The sequence below is a fragment of the Glycine max genome, chromosome 6 (assembly GCF_000004515.6).
Source record: "Glycine max cultivar Williams 82 chromosome 6, Glycine_max_v4.0, whole genome shotgun sequence".
Lineage (NCBI taxonomy): Eukaryota > Viridiplantae > Streptophyta > Magnoliopsida > Fabales > Fabaceae > Glycine > Glycine max.
This window is the reverse complement of record NC_038242.2, coordinates 1234014-1256541: the sequence shown is the minus strand read 5'-3', so window position 1 is coordinate 1256541 and position 22528 is coordinate 1234014. Positions and strand designations below refer to the sequence as shown.

General features: G+C 28.6%; 2 protein-coding genes and 1 pseudogene across 3 annotated transcripts; 2 read left to right on the top strand and 1 right to left on the bottom strand.

The window, feature by feature from the left end:
- The first annotated feature begins 911 nt into the window (after positions 1-911).
- LOC547975 (HMG-1 like protein gene) lies at positions 912-2993 on the top strand. 2 transcript variants are annotated; one of them, NM_001249912.1, is made up of 8 exons: positions 1193-1220; positions 1338-1392; positions 1602-1718; positions 2002-2059; positions 2143-2187; positions 2270-2350; positions 2491-2583; positions 2663-2946. In NM_001249912.1, exons 2-8 carry the CDS (start codon positions 1346-1348, stop codon positions 2678-2680), a joined length of 459 nt encoding a protein of 152 aa, NP_001236841.1. In that variant the 5' UTR covers positions 1193-1220; positions 1338-1345; the 3' UTR covers positions 2681-2946. The 2 variants fall into 2 exon arrangements, with proteins under 2 accessions (XP_040871975.1, NP_001236841.1); XM_041016041.1 differs by having other exon boundaries at positions 912-1220; positions 1338-1718; positions 2663-2993.
- A 6404-nt stretch (positions 2994-9397) lies between these two features.
- On the bottom strand, positions 9398-16137 carry LOC100790284 (putative 12-oxophytodienoate reductase 11). Its single transcript, XM_006581071.4, has 6 exons — positions 16011-16137; positions 11556-11672; positions 11327-11467; positions 10954-11084; positions 10520-10675; positions 9398-10108 (listed from the first exon to the last, which is right to left on the bottom strand). The coding sequence occupies exons 2-6, from the start codon at positions 11660-11662 to the stop codon at positions 9516-9518; spliced, it is 1128 nt and encodes a 375-aa protein (XP_006581134.1). The 5' UTR covers positions 11663-11672; positions 16011-16137; the 3' UTR covers positions 9398-9515.
- On the top strand, positions 15643-21735 carry LOC113001850 (uncharacterized; annotated as a pseudogene).
- The last annotated feature ends 793 nt before the right edge of the window (positions 21736-22528 follow it).

Sequence of the window (22528 nt, the reverse complement as noted above, 5' to 3'; positions counted from 1 at the left end):
CATATGAGCAGTGCATCTTTGTTTTTTTGTTAGCCAGAATACGCGATTAAGAATATAGCAAGAAGGTGGCGTTTTGTTTTGTGTGGCGGATAAAAAAAAAAAAATCAGCGAAGAATAAGTGTTCCATTGGAATGGGCTTTGGTAGAGACAATAGTTGTCCAATAAACAAGAAATATACTTATTGGGCTTATTGGAGCTGAACCGGACCAAAATCACAATAGAGAACACCAGCAAAAAGGGGCGTTGGTTTGGGCAGCCAGCACAATGATAATACACCCAGCAAAATAGTGAAATTTCATTTTTACCCTTCCATAAAGCTGATATGGACTGGCGAATCCATAAACCTAATACGGATTTAAAAATATATTTTATGAATTAATTTAAAAATAATGGTTCATCTTGGAAGCAAACCTTATTATTAATAGGATGCTCTAATCAATTAAGTTAGGCAAATTTTGTTATAAAATAATTAATGTCGCTATATATAATAATAAGATTTTCAATGTATATTTAATATACATGTAAATTTAAATAATAAATTTTGTGATAATTAATTTTGATCTAATAATTAATTTGTTTACATATATAAATTATAAATAAAATCATAAATTTCATAAAAAATTATATACATAAACAAATTAATTATTAGATCAAAATTAATTTATAAAATTTATTATCTAAATTTATATGTAAACAAATATATATTTAAATTTTTATTATTATACATAGCAATATTAATTATTTTATAACATAATTAATTTATTAATTATGTTGATGAGAACATCATATTAATAATATGAAAATCACACGTGTTGAATAATTATATGAACCATTAGTCTAATTCGTATCATGTAGATTGATTGATATCAATTTTATACAAAGCAAATGCCCGTAAAAGAGGAGAATGAAGACCGCGGGAACGCTGAAGGAAACACACAGAAAACACAATATGATGGAAACGGAGGCATACGCTTAGGAATAACGCAGCCATCGCAAAATAAGCGCACGGATCAATGACATGGCAATAAATTTAAATTCCCGCCTAAACCCCTGACCTCCCCTTGATTTCATTTCGTTTGCAATTGAATTTCAATTTCCCTAGGGGCTTAATATCTCCCCTCACTTGTGCCTAGCCTTATGTCATAGTATTATCATTCATTCTCATCTTTCTCTCTTCTCTCTCCACCCAAACCCTAACTCCCGACCCTGTTCCCCTCTCGGTACGTATTTCCGCTCAATTTTTCGTCGTTTTTCTGCAATTCTCTTCGTTTTCAAGCGATTTTCTTCGTTTTTCTACGAATTCACGCCGTAAAACTATCCTGATTGTGTGATTGCAGTATCCGTCATGAAAGGAGGAAAGTCCAAGACCGAATCTAAGAGAGCCGATCCCAAGTAAGTTTCACTCGCTTTTGATCCAACCATGAATTGTTTGTTTCTCTTACGATTCGACGCTTCTTACTGTGAAATAATCAAAAAAGCTAAGGTTCACGAATTTCCAGATCTGAGATCTGAGATCTCTGTTTGGTACGGCGATTATTTCAGATGTGTGCGTTTTACTATATTGTGGTTTTTTATTCTATTTATTTTGCTATGAATTTCAGACTTGCTGTGAATAAGAAGGGAGCCGCCACCAAGGCTAGGAAACCCGCCGGCAAGGGGAAGGCAGCGAAAGACCCTAACAAGCCAAAGAGGCCTCCAAGTGCTTTCTTCGTTTTCATGTAATTATTATATTTCTAACTATACGATCCATTCGATTTCCGATGCGCTCTCTTCTCTTTCCACCGAATAATTTTATCGTCAAAACTTTTATCATTGTCCAATTGTAAATCACGTTTTCTTTACCTGTTGTTGTTATTGTTTGTTTGTTTACCTTGGTTGTTTTCTGTAATTTATTTTTACACCTTAGTTGTTTATTGAGTACGCTATATCTCTTGGTCATGTTGGCGTGTTGTTTTATATTTGTATTGTGGTTGTTTTCTGAAATTTGTTTTGTAATTAAAGGGAGGAGTTCAGGAAGGTATTCAACAAAGAACATCCTGAAAACAAAGCAGTGTCTGCTGTAAGTGTATTTGTTGTTATTGTGTGTTGACAACATCATATAAATGGATCTCTCAGTTACATGACTTTAACTTAACATTTCAGGTGGGCAAAGCTGCTGGAGCAAAATGGAAGACCATGTCTGATGCTGTATGTAGTTCACTGTTTCTTGTTTATATGAGCAACAATTTTAGTTTTGGCTTTTGTTATTGAAATTTTATACATTGTTTAGGAAAAAGCACCTTATGTGGCAAAGTCTGAGAAAAGGAAAGTGGAGTACGAGAAGAACATGAGAGCCTATAACAAGAAACAGGTTGGTTCATCTTTGGTGACATGTTATTATTTACAGAAAGAATCTGTAATTTATTGTTCTCATCAGCCCAAGGAAAGTTGAATATGTGTTTATTGGTCTGTAATGAGCTGTTCTCATAGGCTTTTGTTTCATGTTGTCAGGCGGAAGGTCCTACTGGTGGGGATGAAGAAGAATCTGAGAAGTCTGTATCTGAGGTGAATGATGAAGATGATGATGAGGAAGGCAGTGGCGAGGTTTGTTTTCATAATTGTCTTGTATGGGTTTAATCGTTTTTTTGCAGTTTTCTTATTTTGTGCTGTTTATTTCATGCAGGAAGAGGATGACGATTAGAGAATGGACTGATAATTGCATTTATGTAGGTTCTGATGATTTTGATCATCTGTTGTAGGTGGTCTGGTCATTTCCTGATAAACATATTTCTTGCTTCCAAAAAATATTTCCCTGCTCCCTCCGTAAATTGGTTGTCTTTCCAAAACGTGAATAGTTTAAAGAAGGGAGTTCTTTATTTGTACTTCTAAATCCAACTGTTTAGTTAAGGGGTGTTTATCTCTTGTAGAGCTTTTAGTTTGATTTAGAGTTTTCTTGTTGAAATCTGGTTAAGTTTGTATCAATATAATTGGCTTATCATTCGCTTTCTGCTGTATATATGGTATTTATGTTTTGTTTAGCTCCTGATCTATGGTGTCACTTGATGACCCATGTTATACTGCTGATGCCATGTCTGTTGATACGTACCTGTTTTTTTTTTTTTTTAAACATGCTTTTTGGGTTGTGATGATCTGCTGTCTTTAATTGGCAGGGTGTGCCAACTGTTATTTTTTAATCCGAATGTCTCATCTTAATATGAAATTATAACTGCTTTTAATTCTGAAAACACTCAAGCCAGTATTTTATAATTTAAATTTGTTTAAATCAACAACTTTAAGGGGTCCGGATTGTCTTGAATATTTGCTGTTGTGGTTCGGGATCCGATTGTTTGGTGTTCTGTCTCTATGGATTGCTTGTTCATATTAGGCTTTTCTAATGTGGCGTGCTTGATTTTGTAGGATAATTGAGGAATGTTAGTAACATTTTCTGACACACTCTTAACTCTAAGTATCTCTCTTTTTAGATGTTAAAATTTATATTAGACGTAGATGTTGTTAATCCCTCAAATTTTGTGCATTTTTTGTTTCCTAATTTCTAGTTCAAATTTGAAAAATGTTTAGTTTCTTAAATTCATTTTTGAGGACTGAAAATTCTTATTTATTCTAAGTGTAACCAACAATTATAATATATAATTTTAATTATATCAATGATTTTGATTGTTTTCTAATTTAAGTTACTTAATTTGGATTGATTTACAGGTTGTAACTCTACTGCTATGGTTTTGTTAGCTAGTAGTTAGCGTCTTTTTTTTTCTTTTTTTAAAATATTAATGTGGATTTGCTGCGCATGCTGTTCTTATCAAGGCTCTAGGTATTCTGATTAAGGTTCAAGGCTCTAGGTATTCTGATTAAGGTACTAGTTGTGTTGAGTTGGTTTATATGAAATTTCTTAGATTAGTTATATCGTTCTGTTTGTGTATAGTAGAATTGTTTGATCGTTTTTTCATTCATGGTTGACAAATGACCGTTTTCTATGTTAGGTTTTTGTCGCCAATGATGGCGTAGCATAATGTGCATTATTTTAAGAACAAATTTCTATCAGTTTGAAGTAGCGTGTTAATCATGTTCTAATAACTTTGTGAAAGTGAATTTTTTTAGAGTATTGGGTTTGTTTAAATTTTTAAAAAATAACTTTAAAATATGTTTGATATAAGTGATTTTTTAAGAAATAGATAGGATATGTTTTTTAAAATAAACAGATTTATATTTTTTAAAGTAAAAGCAAGATAGACATACATATTAAAAGTAAAAATTGCTTATTTTTATTAAAACAAGTGTTTATTTTAACAAATATTTTTAAATAAATTGATGTATTGTTTGAAATTGTTTTCAAGTGTAATTGTCTAATTTTTTTTTATGACATGGTTAATTTAATTTAGTGCAAATAAACTCATCAGAAAAAAAAATAGTGCAATTAAAGTAAACTCTTAGGTATAGAATTTACTACCTGTTAAATTGTATAATAATTACATTTTTATAGAAATGCCGTATTATATTATTCCTCCTCTTTTAAGAATTTAAAATATATTTTTAATTTAATAAATTGGAGTCTAGGTTAAATTTTTTCTTTTAAATTTACGAGGCTTGAACAAGCTTGTTTGAAATTTTGTGAAGAAGTGTTTCCTATATCATCTATCGTGACTTTTTTCACTTTTATAATGTCTCTTTCTTTTTTCACGATTTCTCCTATCACTTCTTTGATTACTTTTTCTTTGCAGTTTTGAGGATTGAAATTTCTATCTTTTTACTGAATGAATTTGGATGAGGAGTTGATTATGATTACCACTTTTTGGTTTTATTTTTAATTCTAACTTTTATAAAACCTATTTTATTACACCTTCTAATAGAGATCAAATGAAAGTCTTCAAAAGAAAAATGAAGAGTTTGTAAGAGGAAGAATCTGATTAGGCTTGGAGGCCCAATAATAAGGACAAAGGCTAAGAATGCAAATGAGATGTCACTTGAACAAAAATCAACACCTACATATTCAAACTTAAAGTGAGAAAGAAAAGCTCAAGGAGCACTTGATCCAATTGGAATAATAATGTGTCAGTTATGAGCTAGCAATATTATTTTTCGATTTTATTCAAGTATTTTAAATTTGTTTAAATTGTAATAAAGTATTTCTTTGACACTAAATTCAATTTCTAACATTAGATTAGTCTACATTTAAAGTTTAAGATGTAATTTGGGTTTTTAGTTGCTAGCCTTTGCTTTTATTTTTAAAAATTTGATTTAGCCATTAACCTTATTAAAATGGAGGCATTAGTTGCCAATGAATAACATCAATGAATAACATTGCACTCCCTTGCATTTGAGCATATATGAATAAGATAAGAATTTCACTCTTTTGTGAGTTTAAGAGTTATGCTTCTTGTGGATTCTTAGATTAAACATTCTTGATTTTATATAAGATTTTCATGCCATTGGGGTGAATTTTTGCTGGAAATATCATTCTTTGTAGAATGTGATGTCTTTTTTCATCTATTGTTGTTATTTTCTTACTTCCATGTTTTCTAATTCTTGTACCATTGGTATACAAACAGTGATGGAGCTTCACGAAAAATGTTAGAGTGCCAAAATTACTATGGTTATATTATATAAATTAAAATATTTTTATAGTGCCTTTATTGCAGATAAGTTTAAGAATTTAATCATATATTCATATTAATTCAAATATTAGCTATTTTTAACCAATTGTCTTTTATGGTACGAAAATCTTTTATCTATGATATTTACAACCCTTCAAGTTTTTTTTAGGCTTTTTATACCTTTGTTTGCTACTGAATAAAAAAAATCTATATATAATTTTGGTGAAAAAATTGTAATAAAAACAATTTTTTCTTACAAAGCAAATTTTGTATGAGAATACATAAAATAATTATTTTTTCTATGAATTTCTTAATAAATATAAAGAAACAAAAATACTTTTTCCAAAGTTATAACACAAATTGTAGAAAATTTATGGAGAAAATTCAAAAGAAAATCTCAAAACTTACGGAAAAATTGCACAAGAAGCCCGCACACAAAAAGAATCACTGGTCCTGGTCATTTTTATTCGTAGCAATACAAGAAGGTAAAAGACACAAATAATTATTTCGAAAAATACAAAAACATATTTTATATTATAAAAGACAATTAATCAATGAAATAGTTAACCTATAAAAAAGTGTTATTCAATCAAGCATAATGAGCGATGTTATAAAAACAAGAATTTGAAATGCAATATTAACATACAATTGTTTATAAAATTAATAATAACAAAAAAAAAATTAAAATATGAAATCTAACTAGGATCGTATTACCTTCTGCCCCTTATAAGATGATACATCAACCTAACTGCAAAATCCCTTTTTATTATGCTATTTTCCAGATATTTGAAAAAGGTTTTGATAAATTCAAAAAGGATTTTAGAAAAATTACTTTTCCACCCGTAAATATAGACTCTTTTAATTAATTCACACCCTTTTTATTGTTAATTTGTATTACTTTGTCAAAGTTACCCTTAAGTTTATTGAGACTTATAATCTCTCTTTTTTACTTAATTGCATTCACGCTTAATTAATTAGTGTGTGCTATCTTTTCACCCATCCTTATAAGAGAGTTAATATATTTATCTTTTAAATATATAGCATTTATTGTAAAATGATAAAGGATATTTGGATAAAAAAATAATTAATGCAAAAGACAACTTTAAAAGAGTTTTACAAAAATGAATAAATAAAACTGAAAAAATAATTTTATATTGCGGGACGAAAGAAATATAAAATACAATTGAATTCTTTTGTTTTATTCTTTACATGCAATGAGGATAATAACAATGTGTTAGTACTCTTATCAAACAATGTCTACATAAACTTTCCTTGCATATGAAGATGCACAAAATTGTTTATGGTTGGTTGAAGTTGACCAAGGCTAGCATTGATGTTGTAGCTATAGTTTCTTATAGGGCATTAAGAGTTGTTTGTGTTCTTGGCGATCATTTAAACTTGATTTACTTAAATATAGTGGTTAAATAATAACTAATGACATCATTTGCACATCAGTCAATATTAACAAATATATGATTTTGTTTTCATCTTATTTTGTTCCTATTTTTTTTGTTTCTATTCCCATCACAATATTTATTGTAACTCTAGGTTTTTTTTTTATCTTTTTCTTTCCTAATTTCCTTCTTTTTTCTCTCTCTCTCTTTTCCTTTTAACCAATCCATCTTAAAATAAGGTGAATGTTTATATTTTTCCTTTGCATATAAAGTACTATAATATCTTGTATAGTAACAAAAAAAAAAACTATAATATCTTGAATGGGTTAGGAAACTTCGTAGCTAGTTGAGTAAGATTAATGTGGGCCTTTTGCACATTGCTTGGAGCTTGTTATAACATAGTAATGAAATACTCCTTTATTACAAGAGAGACATACCTAATACAATTTAATTGATGCTTCAAATATCATTTTCAACAAATGGATAATCTTTATATCCAACAACAAAATCATTGGTGTAAAAACTAAAAAGTGCTACTGTCAGCCTTGTTTAACTGAACATCTAATTCGCATCTTTTAGGCAAATCTGAATTTGCCAAAAATAGGCGACTATAAGCCACCAAATCTGCACCTCCATTGGCTATCACTTTGTTTCCCTCACTCCTATTGTAGCCACCAACAACAATAAAGTTTCGATTCAAGGCCTTTCGAATAGGCAAAAGGGACACGTCGGTCTCATGCTTTTCAAACATGGTGAGCATCCAGGATCTAATGACATGACACTAATGAAGCCGAATTTGCTCAAGGATTTGGTCATGTAAATGCCTAATGCTTGAGGATTGAAGTCTAACACGAACATGCTTTTTGGATTTTTGTGATTCCATAACATATGGTAGGATTGTTCTGGCACCGTTAACAAGAACGAGGTCATACAACTTCATGGCTCAGCCTCATGCTGCTTTGTATTATTCTCAAAGAACAACAAAGGGTGGATTTTTGATTGGGGAAGCCTCGGGGGTGTCAGACACTGCACAAGGGTAATCTTCCATTCTTTAGCTTTTATCTTTTGTCTGTTTTTCTTTCTCAAAACATTTCAGCAAAAGCGGAAAGCCTAACACGAACTTTGTCAGCTCCAATTTCATCAAATACAATCTTCACAATCATTAGTGGAAACCGACAACAATTTTCTAAGTTGCCTCCGTACTCTTCATCTTTGTCGTTCAAAGTGGAGTTAATTTTAGACTTAAATTATATAAAACCCATTCTAAAATACTTTTAAACAAATTTTTCTATGCTAGTAGTATTTATTACTATGATGTGTTAATAAAGTAAAATTTTGTTGAATGATTGATTTTGTTTTGTTTCTTATAAATATTGTGAACCTTACTAGTTCGTCACATATAAGAGACTAATCCTTTATACTGGACTCAATTCTCATTTGTGGATAAAATTATTTAAAGTATAGATGATTAAATTGTTAATTGTATAATGTGTATGTACGTAACATTTAGGGTGTCAAGTTATATTTTGAATGAAAAACTAGAAGAGTAATAATGCTAAGCAAAGCTTACCACCAGCTTCTATGGCATTTTTGGCTGCCATGTCATTGACAATCTTAGGGATTTGGTTCTGAGACACGGTGGAGGTGGGCATTTGGTGCCGCTACCTTGAACTACCTTATTTATACTTGAACTTTGGGGCTCCCTATCTGGTTGGTATATTATTGAATTAAACAAATGTTATCAGTATTTGTGACATATTTTTCTTCCCTTTTTTTGGGATTCACGAGAAAACAAGAGAAAGAAAAAGAAAGCCAAGTAAACAAAATGGAGAAGAAATTTATTTTTTCCCATAGTTAAATGTAAGGTTTTGATCAACTTCAAAAAGGATTTTAAAAAGATTATAAAATACTATTGAACTGTTTTGTGTTTTTTGTTTATCGTTACATGTAATGAAGATAATAACAGTGCGTCAGTGCCCTTAGCAAATAGTGTCTACATAAACCTTCCTTGCAATGAAAATGCATGCAATTGTTTATGGTTGGTTGAAGTTGATCAAGACTAGCATTGATGTTGTAGCTATAGTTTGTTTTAGAGCATCAAGAGTTGTCTGTGCTTTGGCCGATAATTTGAACGTGGTTTGCTTCAAGATGGTGGTTAAACATTAGCTAATAATATCATATTTTCATATCAATCAATGTTATATATATGCTTTTACTTTCATCCTATTTTCTTCCTCTCTTTAGTTTCTATTCCCATCACATTACTTATTGCATCTTTAGCTTTGTATCTACTTTTTTCTCAATCTTCTGCTTTTAACCCAATCCATCTCTCATAAATAAGGTGAATGCTTATATTTTCCCTTTGCATACAAAGCACAATAATATCTTGTATGGGTTAGGAAACATCGTAACTGGTTGAGTAAGATTGGTGTAGGACATTTGCACATTATTGCTTGGAGCTTGTTATATCATAGTAATGAAATGCTCCTTTATTACAAGAGAGATTTATCTAAATAAAATTTAATATGTGCTTTTAACAATCATTTTCAAGAAATGGATAATCTGTATATCCAACAACAGGATCAGTGGTGTAAAAAGTGCTTCTATCAGCCTTGTTTAACTCAACATCGAGTTCAAATCTTTTGGGCAAGTCTGGATTTGCCAAAAACAGGCGTCCATAAGCCACCAAATCTGCACCTCCATTGGCTATGACTCTGTTTCCCTCACTCCTGTTGTAGCCACCAGCAACAATAAATGTTCCGTTGAAGGCCTTTCGAATAGGCAAAAGGGACACGTCTGTCTCATGTTTTTCAAACATTGTGAGCATCCTGGGCTCAATGACATGGCAATAAAGAATGCCCAATTGGCTCAAGGATTGTGCCATGTAAATGCCTAACGCTTGAGGATTAGAGTCTACACAATTACAATAATTGGCGAAAGGGGATAGCCTAACACCAACTTTGTCAGCTCCAATGTCATCACATACAGCCTTCACAACCATTAGTGGAAACCGACAACGATTTTCTAAGCTACCTCCATACTCATCATCTCTGTCGTTCACTTTGTCCTTTAGAAATTGTTCTAGCAAGTATCCATTAGCTCCATGTATCTCTACCCCGTCAAAACCTATAATCAATTATTCGTATATATAAGAAAGCAAAGTGGAATTAATTCTAGACTTCAATTATATGCAACCCTTTCTAAAATATTTTAATACAAAATTTACTATGTTAGTAGTATTTATTATTATAATGTTTCAATAAGTATTCTTTTTCCAGAAGCAATCTTGTTCAAGACAAGATATGATATTAAATGTGAGCACATGTCTGAGTGAGAATTTAAACCTTATTACTTTGTCACATTATAAGATACCAATCATTTTTACTAGACACAATTCTTGTTGGTGAATAAAATTATTTGTAGTATAGATAATTTTAATTGTTAATTGTATCATGTGTATGTACGTAACATTTAGGGTGTCAAGTTATATTATGAATGAAAACTAGAAGAAGAAAAATGCTAAGCAAAGGTTACTACCTGCTTCTATGGCATTTTTGGCTGCCATTCTGAAGTCATTGACAATCTCAGGGATTTCATCGGTTCTTAGACGACGTGGAGGTGGGTATTGGGTGCTGCTACCTTGAACCGCCTTGTTCGTGCTTGAAATTGGGGGCTCCCCATTTGGCTGGTATACTGTTGAATTGAATATATGCAATCAATATTTATGACACTTTTTTCTTACCCTTTTTCGGGATTCACGAGAAAACAAGAGAAAAGGAAAGAAAGACAAGTAAACAAAATAGAGAAGAAAGTTAATTTTTTCCAATTGTTTAAAGAACAAAAATAACCGTTCCCTTCGTTTATGAAAGTCAAACTTGAAAATAATTAATGAAGGTGGAAAATTAAATGGAAGAGTATAACGTAAGTGTTCATTTTATACTATTGCTATTATTATAAATAGAGTTGGATACCATAGTTGGAGACTCTTCCGGCGTGCCAGAGTTGGCAAAAGAATATGCCCCCATTTTCATGAACGGCTCTCACAATTGGTTTCCATGCTTCCACTTGTTCTCTTGTCCAAATTCCTGGTGTATTTGGGTACCTTTAATATGGTAAACAAAAAATGGGCAGAGAGACTTGAGATTTTTATTTTTTTCCATTGAAAGTGAAAGTAAAATAATTAGGTGTTTGTTTTTCCGTTGGAGAACTCCCAATCGGACGTTGAACCAAAAGTCCCAAAGTAACAAATAAGAGATTTTCACAAAACGTGCATTCCAATGTGCACCCATCCAAATGGGAAATAAAACACATCCTAAAATGTTTTGAGAAAGAATGGAAGATTACCCTTGTGCAGTGTCTGACACCCCCGAGGCTTCCCCAATCAAAAATCCACCCTTTGTTGTTCTTTGAGAATAATACAAAGCAGCATGAGGCTGAGCCATGAAGTTGTATGACCTCGTTCTTGTTAACGGTGCCAGAACAATCCTACCATATGTTATGGAATCACAAAAATCCAAAAAGCATGTTATGTACATTGTTAAAAATGGTTTGGGGAATCAATATGTTAAGTTACCTGTGAGATAGATTGAATTTTCCCATTTTGAATGGGGCGAGGAGAGGTATCACTTCCCTTCCATTAACATTAAACGCTTTCTCGTTCTCTTCCATCGTCTTGTTCATCCTCCTCCACCTAGTTCACAATTCACCATGAATATGTAGACTCCTCCGAGTCTTGATTCTTATAGTAACTCAAAAGAAACTTACATCATTTATAAAATATAACTTTGGGTCTTTAATTTCCCCCCTAATATTCAAAGTAAATCCAATTGCATTAATATGAAGTGTATATATATATATATATTTTTCGGATGAAATCCTGAGTATATTTTTATGGAGTATTAATTTTTATGAATCTGTCATAAATGCATTTTCTTCCTTGACTTTTTATTTTATTTTATGAAATCTTAGTTCTTTAATAAAAAATTATTTTAAAAGTTAAAAACTTAAAGGAATAAACTGTTAGTCGTTATACTTGATTATATTATGTTTTTCTTTTCTTTTTCACTATAGAGATTTATTCCCATTCTAGGAAATGAATCGTTTGTAGGTCAAATCTTCATTGAATCTTTTGAGTAAGGGTTAAAAAAGATCGAATAGCTTATAAAATACTTATTGCAAAGCATGACTTGTCTCGTTCGTTAAAAATGTCAAATATTTTTTTTTTAAAGTTCTAGCTTTGTTGTCACCGTCGTAAATTAAAAATTAAGATAACTCAATTAATACAATTGATAAATATACACTAAAATCATAATGATTCAAATCTCTTAATTTAAATTATAATGAGTTAACAAGTTAATTTTATTACTTTCGGTTGGTCACTGTAACATGTTGGATGTGTCATGTGTATCATCAACACATTAATTATTTTCTATCCAAAGCAACTCCAAGTGTATTTTTAGTTTGTTTTATTAAATATATAGTAGTATTTTGTCCCATAACATTATGATTTTATAGTTATAATCTCAATCTTAATATAAATAAAAAATATGCAAATAATAAATATTTGGATTCTCTTTTTTATTTTCATTCTCATTTTTTAATATTTAATATTTTATTTATTTTCCTTCAAAAAAAATATTTTTTTTATTTATTTAATTGATTTATTATCAAGTAAATGTGCAAAAAATATAAAGAATTATACCTGCTTTCATCTTTCTAAAAGAGAAGCCATTATAAAGCTCTCAAATACATTTACTTCTTTCTCTTCAAGCAACTCATTTTTTGTGTGTTTTTAATCCTAATTTTCCTTGTTGTCTGAGACTTATATTTGAAGAATATTTGTTTGTCTAAAAACGGATTAAACTGAAATTTGAAAACTAACTGTGCAAAATGTGTATATTGTTGTGGTTAGTATATCATATTGTTTTTTTTCATCAACTTATAGATCTTGAATATCATAAAAATTGAATATGAAAAATGAAAAAATTATTAATTATTTATGGAATATGTAAACTCATAAAGAAAATTTATGATGAATATTTATACTCTAAACAATAGCATGTAATATTTTTAATGTTACAATTACTCCACAACTCAAATTAAAATTCCTGAATCTACTGAGATTAAATGTGTACTTATTCTGATGGATTTTCATTGAATACTAATTTATTTTCTTTAATTAATCTATAGTATATGCTAGTATTTAGTAAACTAGACTTGATAATAAATTGTGAGAAAAAAAGACTTGATAACAAGTCTTAAATGCAGCATTTAATACTCCCTCCATTTTAAATTAAAAAATAACATAATATCATAAAATCGTAATGATTCAAATTTCCTAATTTAAGTCGTAATGAGTCCACAAAAGTTGTCTTTATTACATTTGGGTTGGTAAGTCAGTGTGTAACATGCTAAATGTGTCCGTTTAGAATATTAATTATTTTTTATCCAAAGCAACTCTATGTGTATTTTTATTGAGTATTAGTAATTAATTATTTGTCTTTAATTGATCTATATACTGTACCTACATTGTTAATATATATAAAATTAGCATACTTAAAATATTGATTAAAGAATTAAAAAGAGATAAACTTTTATTAGAATAAGTGAAATTGTATTGCTCATAATTTTTTTTTGTTCTCTCTTATAATCTTTATACTAAATACTTTTAGGATAAGTCTAATCACAAGTGATACCAAAAATAAATTTTAAGAGAAATTTTATATTTTAAAAGAGAAATTATACATTAGGCATTTTGTTAAATGTGTCCTTTTTTGTTTTTATAAAAACTAAAGAAAATATATTTTTGTTGGTGAATCTAAAATTTGTGTTTAGTTACTTTATTCTTGAATTGACATAATACCTTCTTCTTTTCTTTTAGTTCATTAATTAATGTCCTAAGAATATTAGTTAGCAAAATCTTATAAGAAATAAATATTTAATTTTTCAAGACTAATAAAAGTAAGTAAGTTGATTAACTTTAATAAACAATATCATAAATTTAAATTTTATTTCAAAAATACCTATTGATTTAATGACATTATTCATTTTTCAATGAATAATTTTTTACTAACGAGTATAACTTATCTCATTAATAATTTTATAATAAATAAAAATATAAAAGGAAATTAACAATTAATACAATAAAAGTAATCATATTTTTTATATTTTAAAAAAACATTCTTATTTATTTCTTATATATAACAACGAACATAATATTAAACTAGACTTGATAATAAGTCATCATTAGCCACCATAGAGCTTTAGTGGTCACCTAACTTCAATAGAAGTTAACAATAAAATATTTTCTCTTGACATAAAATGGTAAATAAATGTCAACGAAATGTAATTTATCAACACTACTGCAGATAAAATAAATTATATAAAAGTAAACCAAAAAATTATATAAGAGCCATTTTGTAATGATTTTCTTTTATTATTCGATGCACTATTTCATTTTTTCTTCTTCTTCTTATCATTTTAGAGTTTTATGATTATATGCTGATAATATGTATCTTATCACGAGTACTTGAAAATGATTTTAGTATATAGTATAATAATTGTTTTTAGTTATCCTCCACTGTTCCGCCAATTGATGTCCACTGCCGTGAAACACAATCCCCTCCCCTTTTTAAATGATGGTATGATATGGGGTTGTTGTGTATTTTATTTGTAGAGCAAAGAAACAGCAGCAACTTTGGGTTTTTTTTTTTCTTTTTTTTTCTTTTCCTATCTTTTATGAAAGATGATATTATTTGAGCTGATAAACACTAATTCTTTAAATAGGAATTTTCAAATATTTAAAATAATATTTTATATAAAGGAAATTATATTTATATTGCTTAAATTAACTATTCCTTAACATTGTGGTAACAAGTTTGATGTTCATGATATCAAAAGAAAAAGCAAGTATCTATTATAGGAATGTCTAACAGAATGAGTGGTAGGGTAAGGGAGAATTATAAAAAGAAATAAAAAAAACATCAAATGAAAAATGGAGGAAAAGTGGAGAACATTCTATTTTTTTAACATATCTTTTTTTATCACATTGGTCACTGGTGATAGGTCATAAGAGGTGGGTGGAGGATGAAAGCTTTCATGATACACTGCATTTATTTAGGATATCTTAATTAAGGATTTGAATGTTCTCAATTTTGAAGGTGTAATCTTTTTCTAAAATTCTTAACTTTGAAAATTTGGCAGCAAGGATTAATTTCATCCGTTAAATCGGGAGAGAGGGAGGGAAGTGGGAGTGGTGCTTTGTTCAAGCACCTCCTAAATTGGATTTTTAAAGATTCAGTGAATACGATTATAAATTAAACAGATTAATCATTTGTCCAAACATCAAACGGTCACAACTTTGTTCTCAAATATTTTAAGGAACAAAAGATGTCAATATTTGATTTTATTAGTTGAAAAAGTATATTTTATTATTTTTTATTTGTAAATATTTGATTTAATTAGTTTATTATCAAATATGATCACTATTTCATTAAAATTAGGCACGTACACAACAGCTTTATCATCTTTATTTTTTTATTAAATTCCACATAAAAAAAGAGGAAAGAAAGGAAGAAGCAATAATATAGAAAATTAAAAGTCTGAATCAAATGTGATTATTGTGAACAAGAATCTAAACTTTGATACTGATAAAGATTTGGGCCGTGATTTGTTCCCCAATTACCCATTATGTGATTAAGATAAAAATAAAAAGAAAACAGAACAACCACCATCATACTGCGCCGTGTGAGGGAAATGGAGGCATGCAGTGGTGGTGCGTGGCGGCGTCTGAACGAGAGAGAAGAAGCGGAGAGGAGAGTGGTTGCGTAATATTATGTTTTTATTTCCCTATGATACTCTTTGCTTTGTTTCCATTGAGGTCTACATTTAGATTGATGATTTTTCTGCTTTAAAGGACAATTATTTGATTAATGACAGGTACATGAAAGAACAATTCATGTGTTGATAGAACAAGCCATTAGATTTTGAAGCACAAAGTGCAATAAGCAAGGTGATTTATGGATCTTACCTGATTGCCTCGCTTGCTACTACACTCTTCTATCTTCTTTGCATTTCGTTTAATTCAGCTCCAATTTTGGAACCTCAGACAAACTTATATATAAGAATCCCTTGAGACATTTGTATATTTTTTTAAAGAATTTGTCAATCGTTTTCATTTTACTTATACCTAAATTGTTTTTTTTTAATATTTTTAAAAAGTCACAAAATCATTTTTTTACAATAACCAACCATAGCATTTTTCTTAAAAAATAATGGGATATATAAACAACATACTCAAGGTTGTAAATTTAATATAAAGAAAAAAATGTGTAGGAAATAATTTGAAAATAGAATAAAAAATTAATCAGCTTAAACTTTTTGTTTTGTTTTCTAGAGTATCATCGTCATGTATCCAATAAATAAGATATAAAACTAATCTTTTAAGTATTGTCATGCATTAAAACAAGAATTTCTTCCAATCACATTTTAAAAAATCCCTTCCTATCAATTCATATTAATAAGGACCAACAACATATTTAAAGGGTATTTCTTATATTTTATGTACGTGAAGTAACATCAATAAATTGTTCCTAAAACTAAAAACTAAAACAAAAATGACATAAAATCTAAGATGTATAGATAAATGCATATTCTATGTTGAAAAATCTGAAATGCATGTGAAATACTTTAATAGTTTATTAAAACTAAAATAAAGTTTTTTTAATATTTGGATGGCATGAAAAAACAAAAGGTTGACTTTTTTCCCTTTTATTTATTTAACGTGAAGTTAGCAAATGGGATGGAGATAACAAGGATTGAAACAAGTAGTAACAATTTAGATTTCTTAACCATTTGGTTAAGGACCTAAACAAAGTAGAATGTTTTGGATATATATATATATATTGTTTTGCTATTGTTTTTTTTTTCTTCCTCCTTTTATTTATTTATTTATTTTCACTAATTTTGAATGTATTATCAATGTAATTGGACAAACTATTTTCAGTGTATCTTGAAACCCAAATTTATTTATACATTATTTATTTATTTTTCTGTTTTCTTGTAAAAATGAATTCCAATGCCCCAAAAAGAAAGATAGGGATAAACTATAATTAGAGGACCTATGCCCAAATGCCCCAATTGCGAAATTTTGATGAGAATTTGTTTAAAGCTTATAATTTATTCAATCTAGTTTTAAAAAATGAAGAGAAATAAAATTTGTTTAATCAGAAGGAAAGACATGGTAAATATGGAGATAAAGAAGATTGGAATAAAATAAGTTAGGGCTTATTTAATATGCATAAGAACATGTATAAGAAAAAAAAAAGATGGGATTAGTATAAAAGGGGGACGAAATTGGATGTTCGCAAGGTGAATTTGGACATATTTTTTTTAATGTAAATTTAAAATGTTGTAAAATAATTCGGACAAAACTGATTGTTCACAATAATAATTATTTTAAGTAATATCTATTATGATTTTTAATTCATTGACGGCAAACGTCTTTACACTATAAAAAATTGAGCTAAAAATTATTTATTTTCTTAATTATACATTTTGTGCATCAAATAATAAAATAGATAAAAATAAATTATAAATTGAGAAAATCAATTATTTAAACTGTTTTTTTACGTGGTTTTCAAAAAAATTGCAAAGGATTTATTTTTGTTTGTCACGCGAAAAAAACTTTAACATTAATTTTCGTGTGTATTCACTTTTATTTTTTTAAAAGAAAATTTATTCTTAATTTTCTTAGGAAAATATAATTTTTATTCATAAGATAAAATATTTTAAAAAATTCACGTATTTAGTAGTTTTTTTTTTATAAAAAAATATTTTTACGAAAATTATTCCTAAAAATATTTATTGATTTTAAATATATTGAATTTTCCCATGTTTCTGTACTAAAAAAATGTTGCCATGTTGGATGTATTCAATATACTTGACGTTTGTCCACTTTTTTTGGTGCTTCTTAAACTTGACCATAGTGGTTATTGACATAGCAGGCCGAGAGCGCGAGACTTGACAGAATAAGAATAAGATCGTTCATTGCTTTCGTTGTGTCCATCTCTCATTAGTTTCACACTTCTTGTCAGATAAGGCACGCTGGTAATTTATTTATTTATTTTTTCTTTTTATTACTGTGATATTGATGTACAAGAATAATTATCCGTTTTATTAATAATTAATATTAGTTAAAAAATTAATTAATTATTTTTAATAAATTTTTTCCTTTTAATCATATTTTTTTATCTATAAAACTTAAATGTAATAATATCTTACTTAAGAAAATTTTTAGTTTCATTCGGAACAACCGAATATTAATAAACTGGTAACTTGTTTATTTAGGATGTGTTTCATTTGTATTTTTATTTTTTGTTTTCATTTCCTAAAAATTGTTTTCATTTTTAAAAGATTAAAATTCTGAAAATATATTTGGTTTGACATCTTGTTTTTTGTTTTTAGGAAATAAAAATATTGAAAATTTATGATATATTGACTTCTTGTCTTTTTTGTATTTTTAAATTTACTTAAAATTATATTCATTGCCATCTCATTTTCATTTTACCCAAAATGAGGCTCATGTTTTCAACTGAAAACGAAATTTTATTATTTTCATACCAAATACATTTTCATCATCATTTTTTGTTTTCAGTGAAAATAAAAATAAAAAACAAACACCCCCTTAGTCATTTGTTGACTGTTAATTTAAATTTTATTTTAATACAATAATTTAGAAGTGAGTATTAAAAAGTCATTTTCTAACATTATTAGCCTTAAAGAATGTTTGGCTTAAATGCTTTTAATCCTTATATAAAATAAGTAAAAAAATGTTTAAATGAAATAATTGTTTTGGTCCGTGTGTATATATATATAATTTTGATAATTATTAGATCATTTGTATAACTTTATAAAATGTGATTTTTATTAATATAACTATTAAATTATATGTATATATTAGTAAGATCAAATTTTATTAAAATTGAATAATAATAAAAAATAATCAAATAATTTATATTTTAATATATTTTAAAATATTTATATTAATATATTTTAAAATATTTATATTACGTTGATTTTAATTTATATGAAAGAGATAATAAATAATTTTGAATCAATAAAATTTTATATATATGATTAATGTGAGATGAACTTTTAATTCAAATTTTAAAAAAATATTATCTAATTAAAAATTATAAAATAATATTATAATAATTAAAATTACATCAATATAATTTAATTCGTCTTTGTATACTCATGCTGATTATGTATTTAACATGAGCTTAAGTGATAAGTTGACATCACTCACATTTATTGACATAAATTATTAATTGTTCTAGTACATTAAAATCGTCCCAGGTTACTCAAAAGTCAAAACTCTTTCCTCCTTTTATCCATGGAAACATCTTTTAAGGATAAAATTGTAAGGCTCTTGTATGTGCAGAGAAGTCTATAAGCATATTGAGATGATTATTGGCTTCCATCAGAATATTCAGAAAACAATTAGCCATTTGACCGCCCTGATATACATGTTTCACACTTTAGCCACATTATATTTTCCCCCACAAAACTTAGGAGTTGTTAATGATATTTTTTTAATGAGAAAGTTATTAAAGGATTTTTCTTAATATCCGATCTCTTTTAATTTATTCATTTCATTTTTTTTCTGAAATTAGCTTTAATATTTTTTTAAATACCAATAATTTAAAATAACATTCTATTACAATATAATTGATTTATTATAAATCTAAGATATAATTTATATATTTAAAAATACTTTTTATTATTAATTTTACTTATATAAAACAAATATTTTACACAAGCCAAAATACTATATATTTAATGAAATGAAATATATTGTTTGAATATTTTTTTAGATTCTTGAATCACTTTCTGTGAATCTCATGATATCACATAAAATATAATTTTTTTTGTCATTTATGATCTAATGATAAAAGGTTCTTGAATTTTACTAGCAAAAGAATAAAATAAAGCTTCCTTTCTCTCAAAAGATATTAAAAAATAATATTTATCGAACAAAAGTAGAATTCTTGAGAATTTTTTCCCTTAAATTCAACCTTCAATATGAAGAATTTTTAAACAAAAATAATAATAGATTAGATGATCAATAACTCAACTCAACCTCCAATATGAGAAATATCACACTTTATTTCACTACCAGGACTAATGAAAAAGTAGTTTATGCATAGATTTAATCATTTTAACATCATTATACATGCTTGTCTTAAAAAAAAAAGATAGCAAATGAAGATCGAAGTGGAATATTTATGATGTTGATTAGTTTAGTTTGTTCTTAAATTCAATAATCGAGGGCGAGCCCTGATGCAGCGGTAAAGTTGTGCCTTGGTGACTTGTTGGTCATGGGTTCGAATCCGGAAACAGCCTCTTTGCATATGCAAGGGTAAGGCTGCGTACAACATCCCTCCCCCGTACCTTCGCACAGCGAAGAGCCTCCGGGCAATGGGGTACGAAGTTTTTGTTGAGTTGAGACTTGAGAGAGTTCGTGTTATTTTGTTGTTGCTAAATTATATAAATAATCTTTTTAAAACATTGAATTGCATTTCCTTTAAGATGGGACAGGGTAGATAAAGACAAAAAGATAGTATTTCACACGAAAAATATTCATGCATTCAGCCCGGTAGGTAAGAGATGCTCATATTCAATTATCCACATATAGCAATGATAACATTATCTTATCTGCAGCAGTGGTTATTAAAGACAACAACAATCCACTCTTTCTATGACCAATAGTATGTGGCAATGTTGTCCTTGTTTTCAGTAAATACAGTGGTTTCATTCCATCTGTCCCACCAATACTGTTATGTTATGTGTTAGTGTTAATCTCTAGGGTTAATCTTCTTTTCATTGATCATATCATACACAATTCCTTTCCTTTTGAGATCTTTCTTTATGTACGTTATCTACTAGTGTGGAGAGGGGGAAAAAAAGTTATAGGCCATGTTTGTTTATTATCAAAAACATTTTTTTTCCAGCAAAATTTGTCCCCTTAGCACATTTGAAAGTGTTGGTTCCTTGGTACATGTCTGTTTTATAAATGTGTCACTCGAGCACTTGAGGATAACAAAAGAAGAGGATTGGAAAACGTCTCAGTTGTTTCTGTTTTTTAGATGTTAAAAGTCAAAACACTTTTTTTAGAAACAATTTTCAAAACTTGATAGATTTTGGATGAAAGATTGATTGTTGAGTAGCGTCTAAATGTTTTATAAAACAAATTTTAAAATAAAAAATGTGAGAAGAGAATCAAACACACTTTACAGAAATCAATGTTAAGCACCATATCGAGTATAGTTGTGTTAATTGAACACAGTTTCCTTAAAGCATACGATGGAGAGTCAAGAGATGGCTCTTCAACTGCAAATTTCTTCACTGGGACATATTATCCTTGAACTCAGAAGTCACCCCTAGTCATTCTAAGGCATCACTTTGCCAAAATGAAAGGCATAACAGTCCGCAGGCCTTTGCTTCAAGGGACAAAGAAGACATAGAGTGATGTGCATTCATGGTTGGAAGTCTCTCCATTTTTTTTACTAGTGGATTCTCGATTCGGACCACAAAAAATGGATGATGCGCTATCTTGAACACTTCTCTATTGACACCAAGTAGTCTATGTTAGTGGTGACAATTTGGTTGATCTTATATATATGTTTTCTACTAATCAGATGTTGAAAAATGGGAAAGAGAGTAATAGGAAAGGGCAAGTTATGCAGAACTGAGACTTCTGGAATGGGTTTCAAGTTTAGAACCATCATCATCTTTTGCTAAGTTTCCCCCCTCTTGTAAATATGGTATACTTTTTCAAAATTAAACGTATTTAACAAAGCAATATTATGTATGGGTATGGCTTTGGACTGGATGGCCTTAATGTTCAGTGTATGTAAGAATCATAGAGCAAGATAGGTAGAAATTGAGCTATGCTGGGTTGGTTAAACATCGAGTATTTACTAAAGTATCCCTGTATTTATGGAGATGGGGTTGGATTATATTTTATTTTATTAATAATTCTTATTAGTTTTAATTATTATTTTTTCTCAATATGTTTTCAGTGTAACTAAAATTTTATTATTTGTACAACTTGTTTTGAATAATTTAATTAAATATTATTTGTAAAAATTATTATTTTTTAAATAATAATTATTTTTGGTAGAACTTACTATTTTGTTTTAACAAATTACAAATTATTTATTACAGTCATTTACAAGGTTGTTTTTAAATGAAGTGTGAAATTCTTTGGAAAGAAAAAGTGACCAGTGATCCGGCCCGTTTCATTTTTAAGCCCATTAATATTATACTTGGATAGAATGTGGACTATGAGTGGGAAACTTCGGGTGTTTTTTTTTTTTTCTGCATTTCCAGAATTGGTTCCCGTTCCATAAGCAATATGGAAAGTGTTAATCATATAAATAAAAATGATATGAGAATTGCAGGAAGTAATTCGAGAGTGCAGAAAGCAAGAGGAAGCGTTAATTACGCTAGGACTGTCTTCTTACGCTGCAACACAAATAATCC

Bases quoted from the DNA above. Each gene is read 5' to 3' on its own strand.
- LOC547975 (XM_041016041.1), top strand. From the start codon at position 1,543: ATGTGTGCGTTTTACTATATTGTGGTTTTTTATTCTATTTATTTTGCT. The intron at 2,060-2,142 runs GTAAGTGTATTT...TTAACATTTCAG, and splicing joins AAAACAAAGCAGTGTCTGCT to GTGGGCAAAGCTGCTGGAGC. The intron at 2,351-2,490 runs GTTGGTTCATCT...TCATGTTGTCAG, and splicing joins GAGCCTATAACAAGAAACAG to GCGGAAGGTCCTACTGGTGG.
- LOC100790284 (XM_006581071.4), bottom strand. From the start codon at position 11,662: ATGAACAAGACGATGGAAGAGAACGAGAAAGCGTTTAATGTTAATGGA. The intron at 11,468-11,555 runs GTAACTTAACAT...AACATATGGTAG, and splicing joins AAATTCAATCTATCTCACAG to GATTGTTCTGGCACCGTTAA. The intron at 11,085-11,326 runs GTAATCTTCCAT...ACCATATTAAAG, and splicing joins GTGTCAGACACTGCACAAGG to GTACCCAAATACACCAGGAA.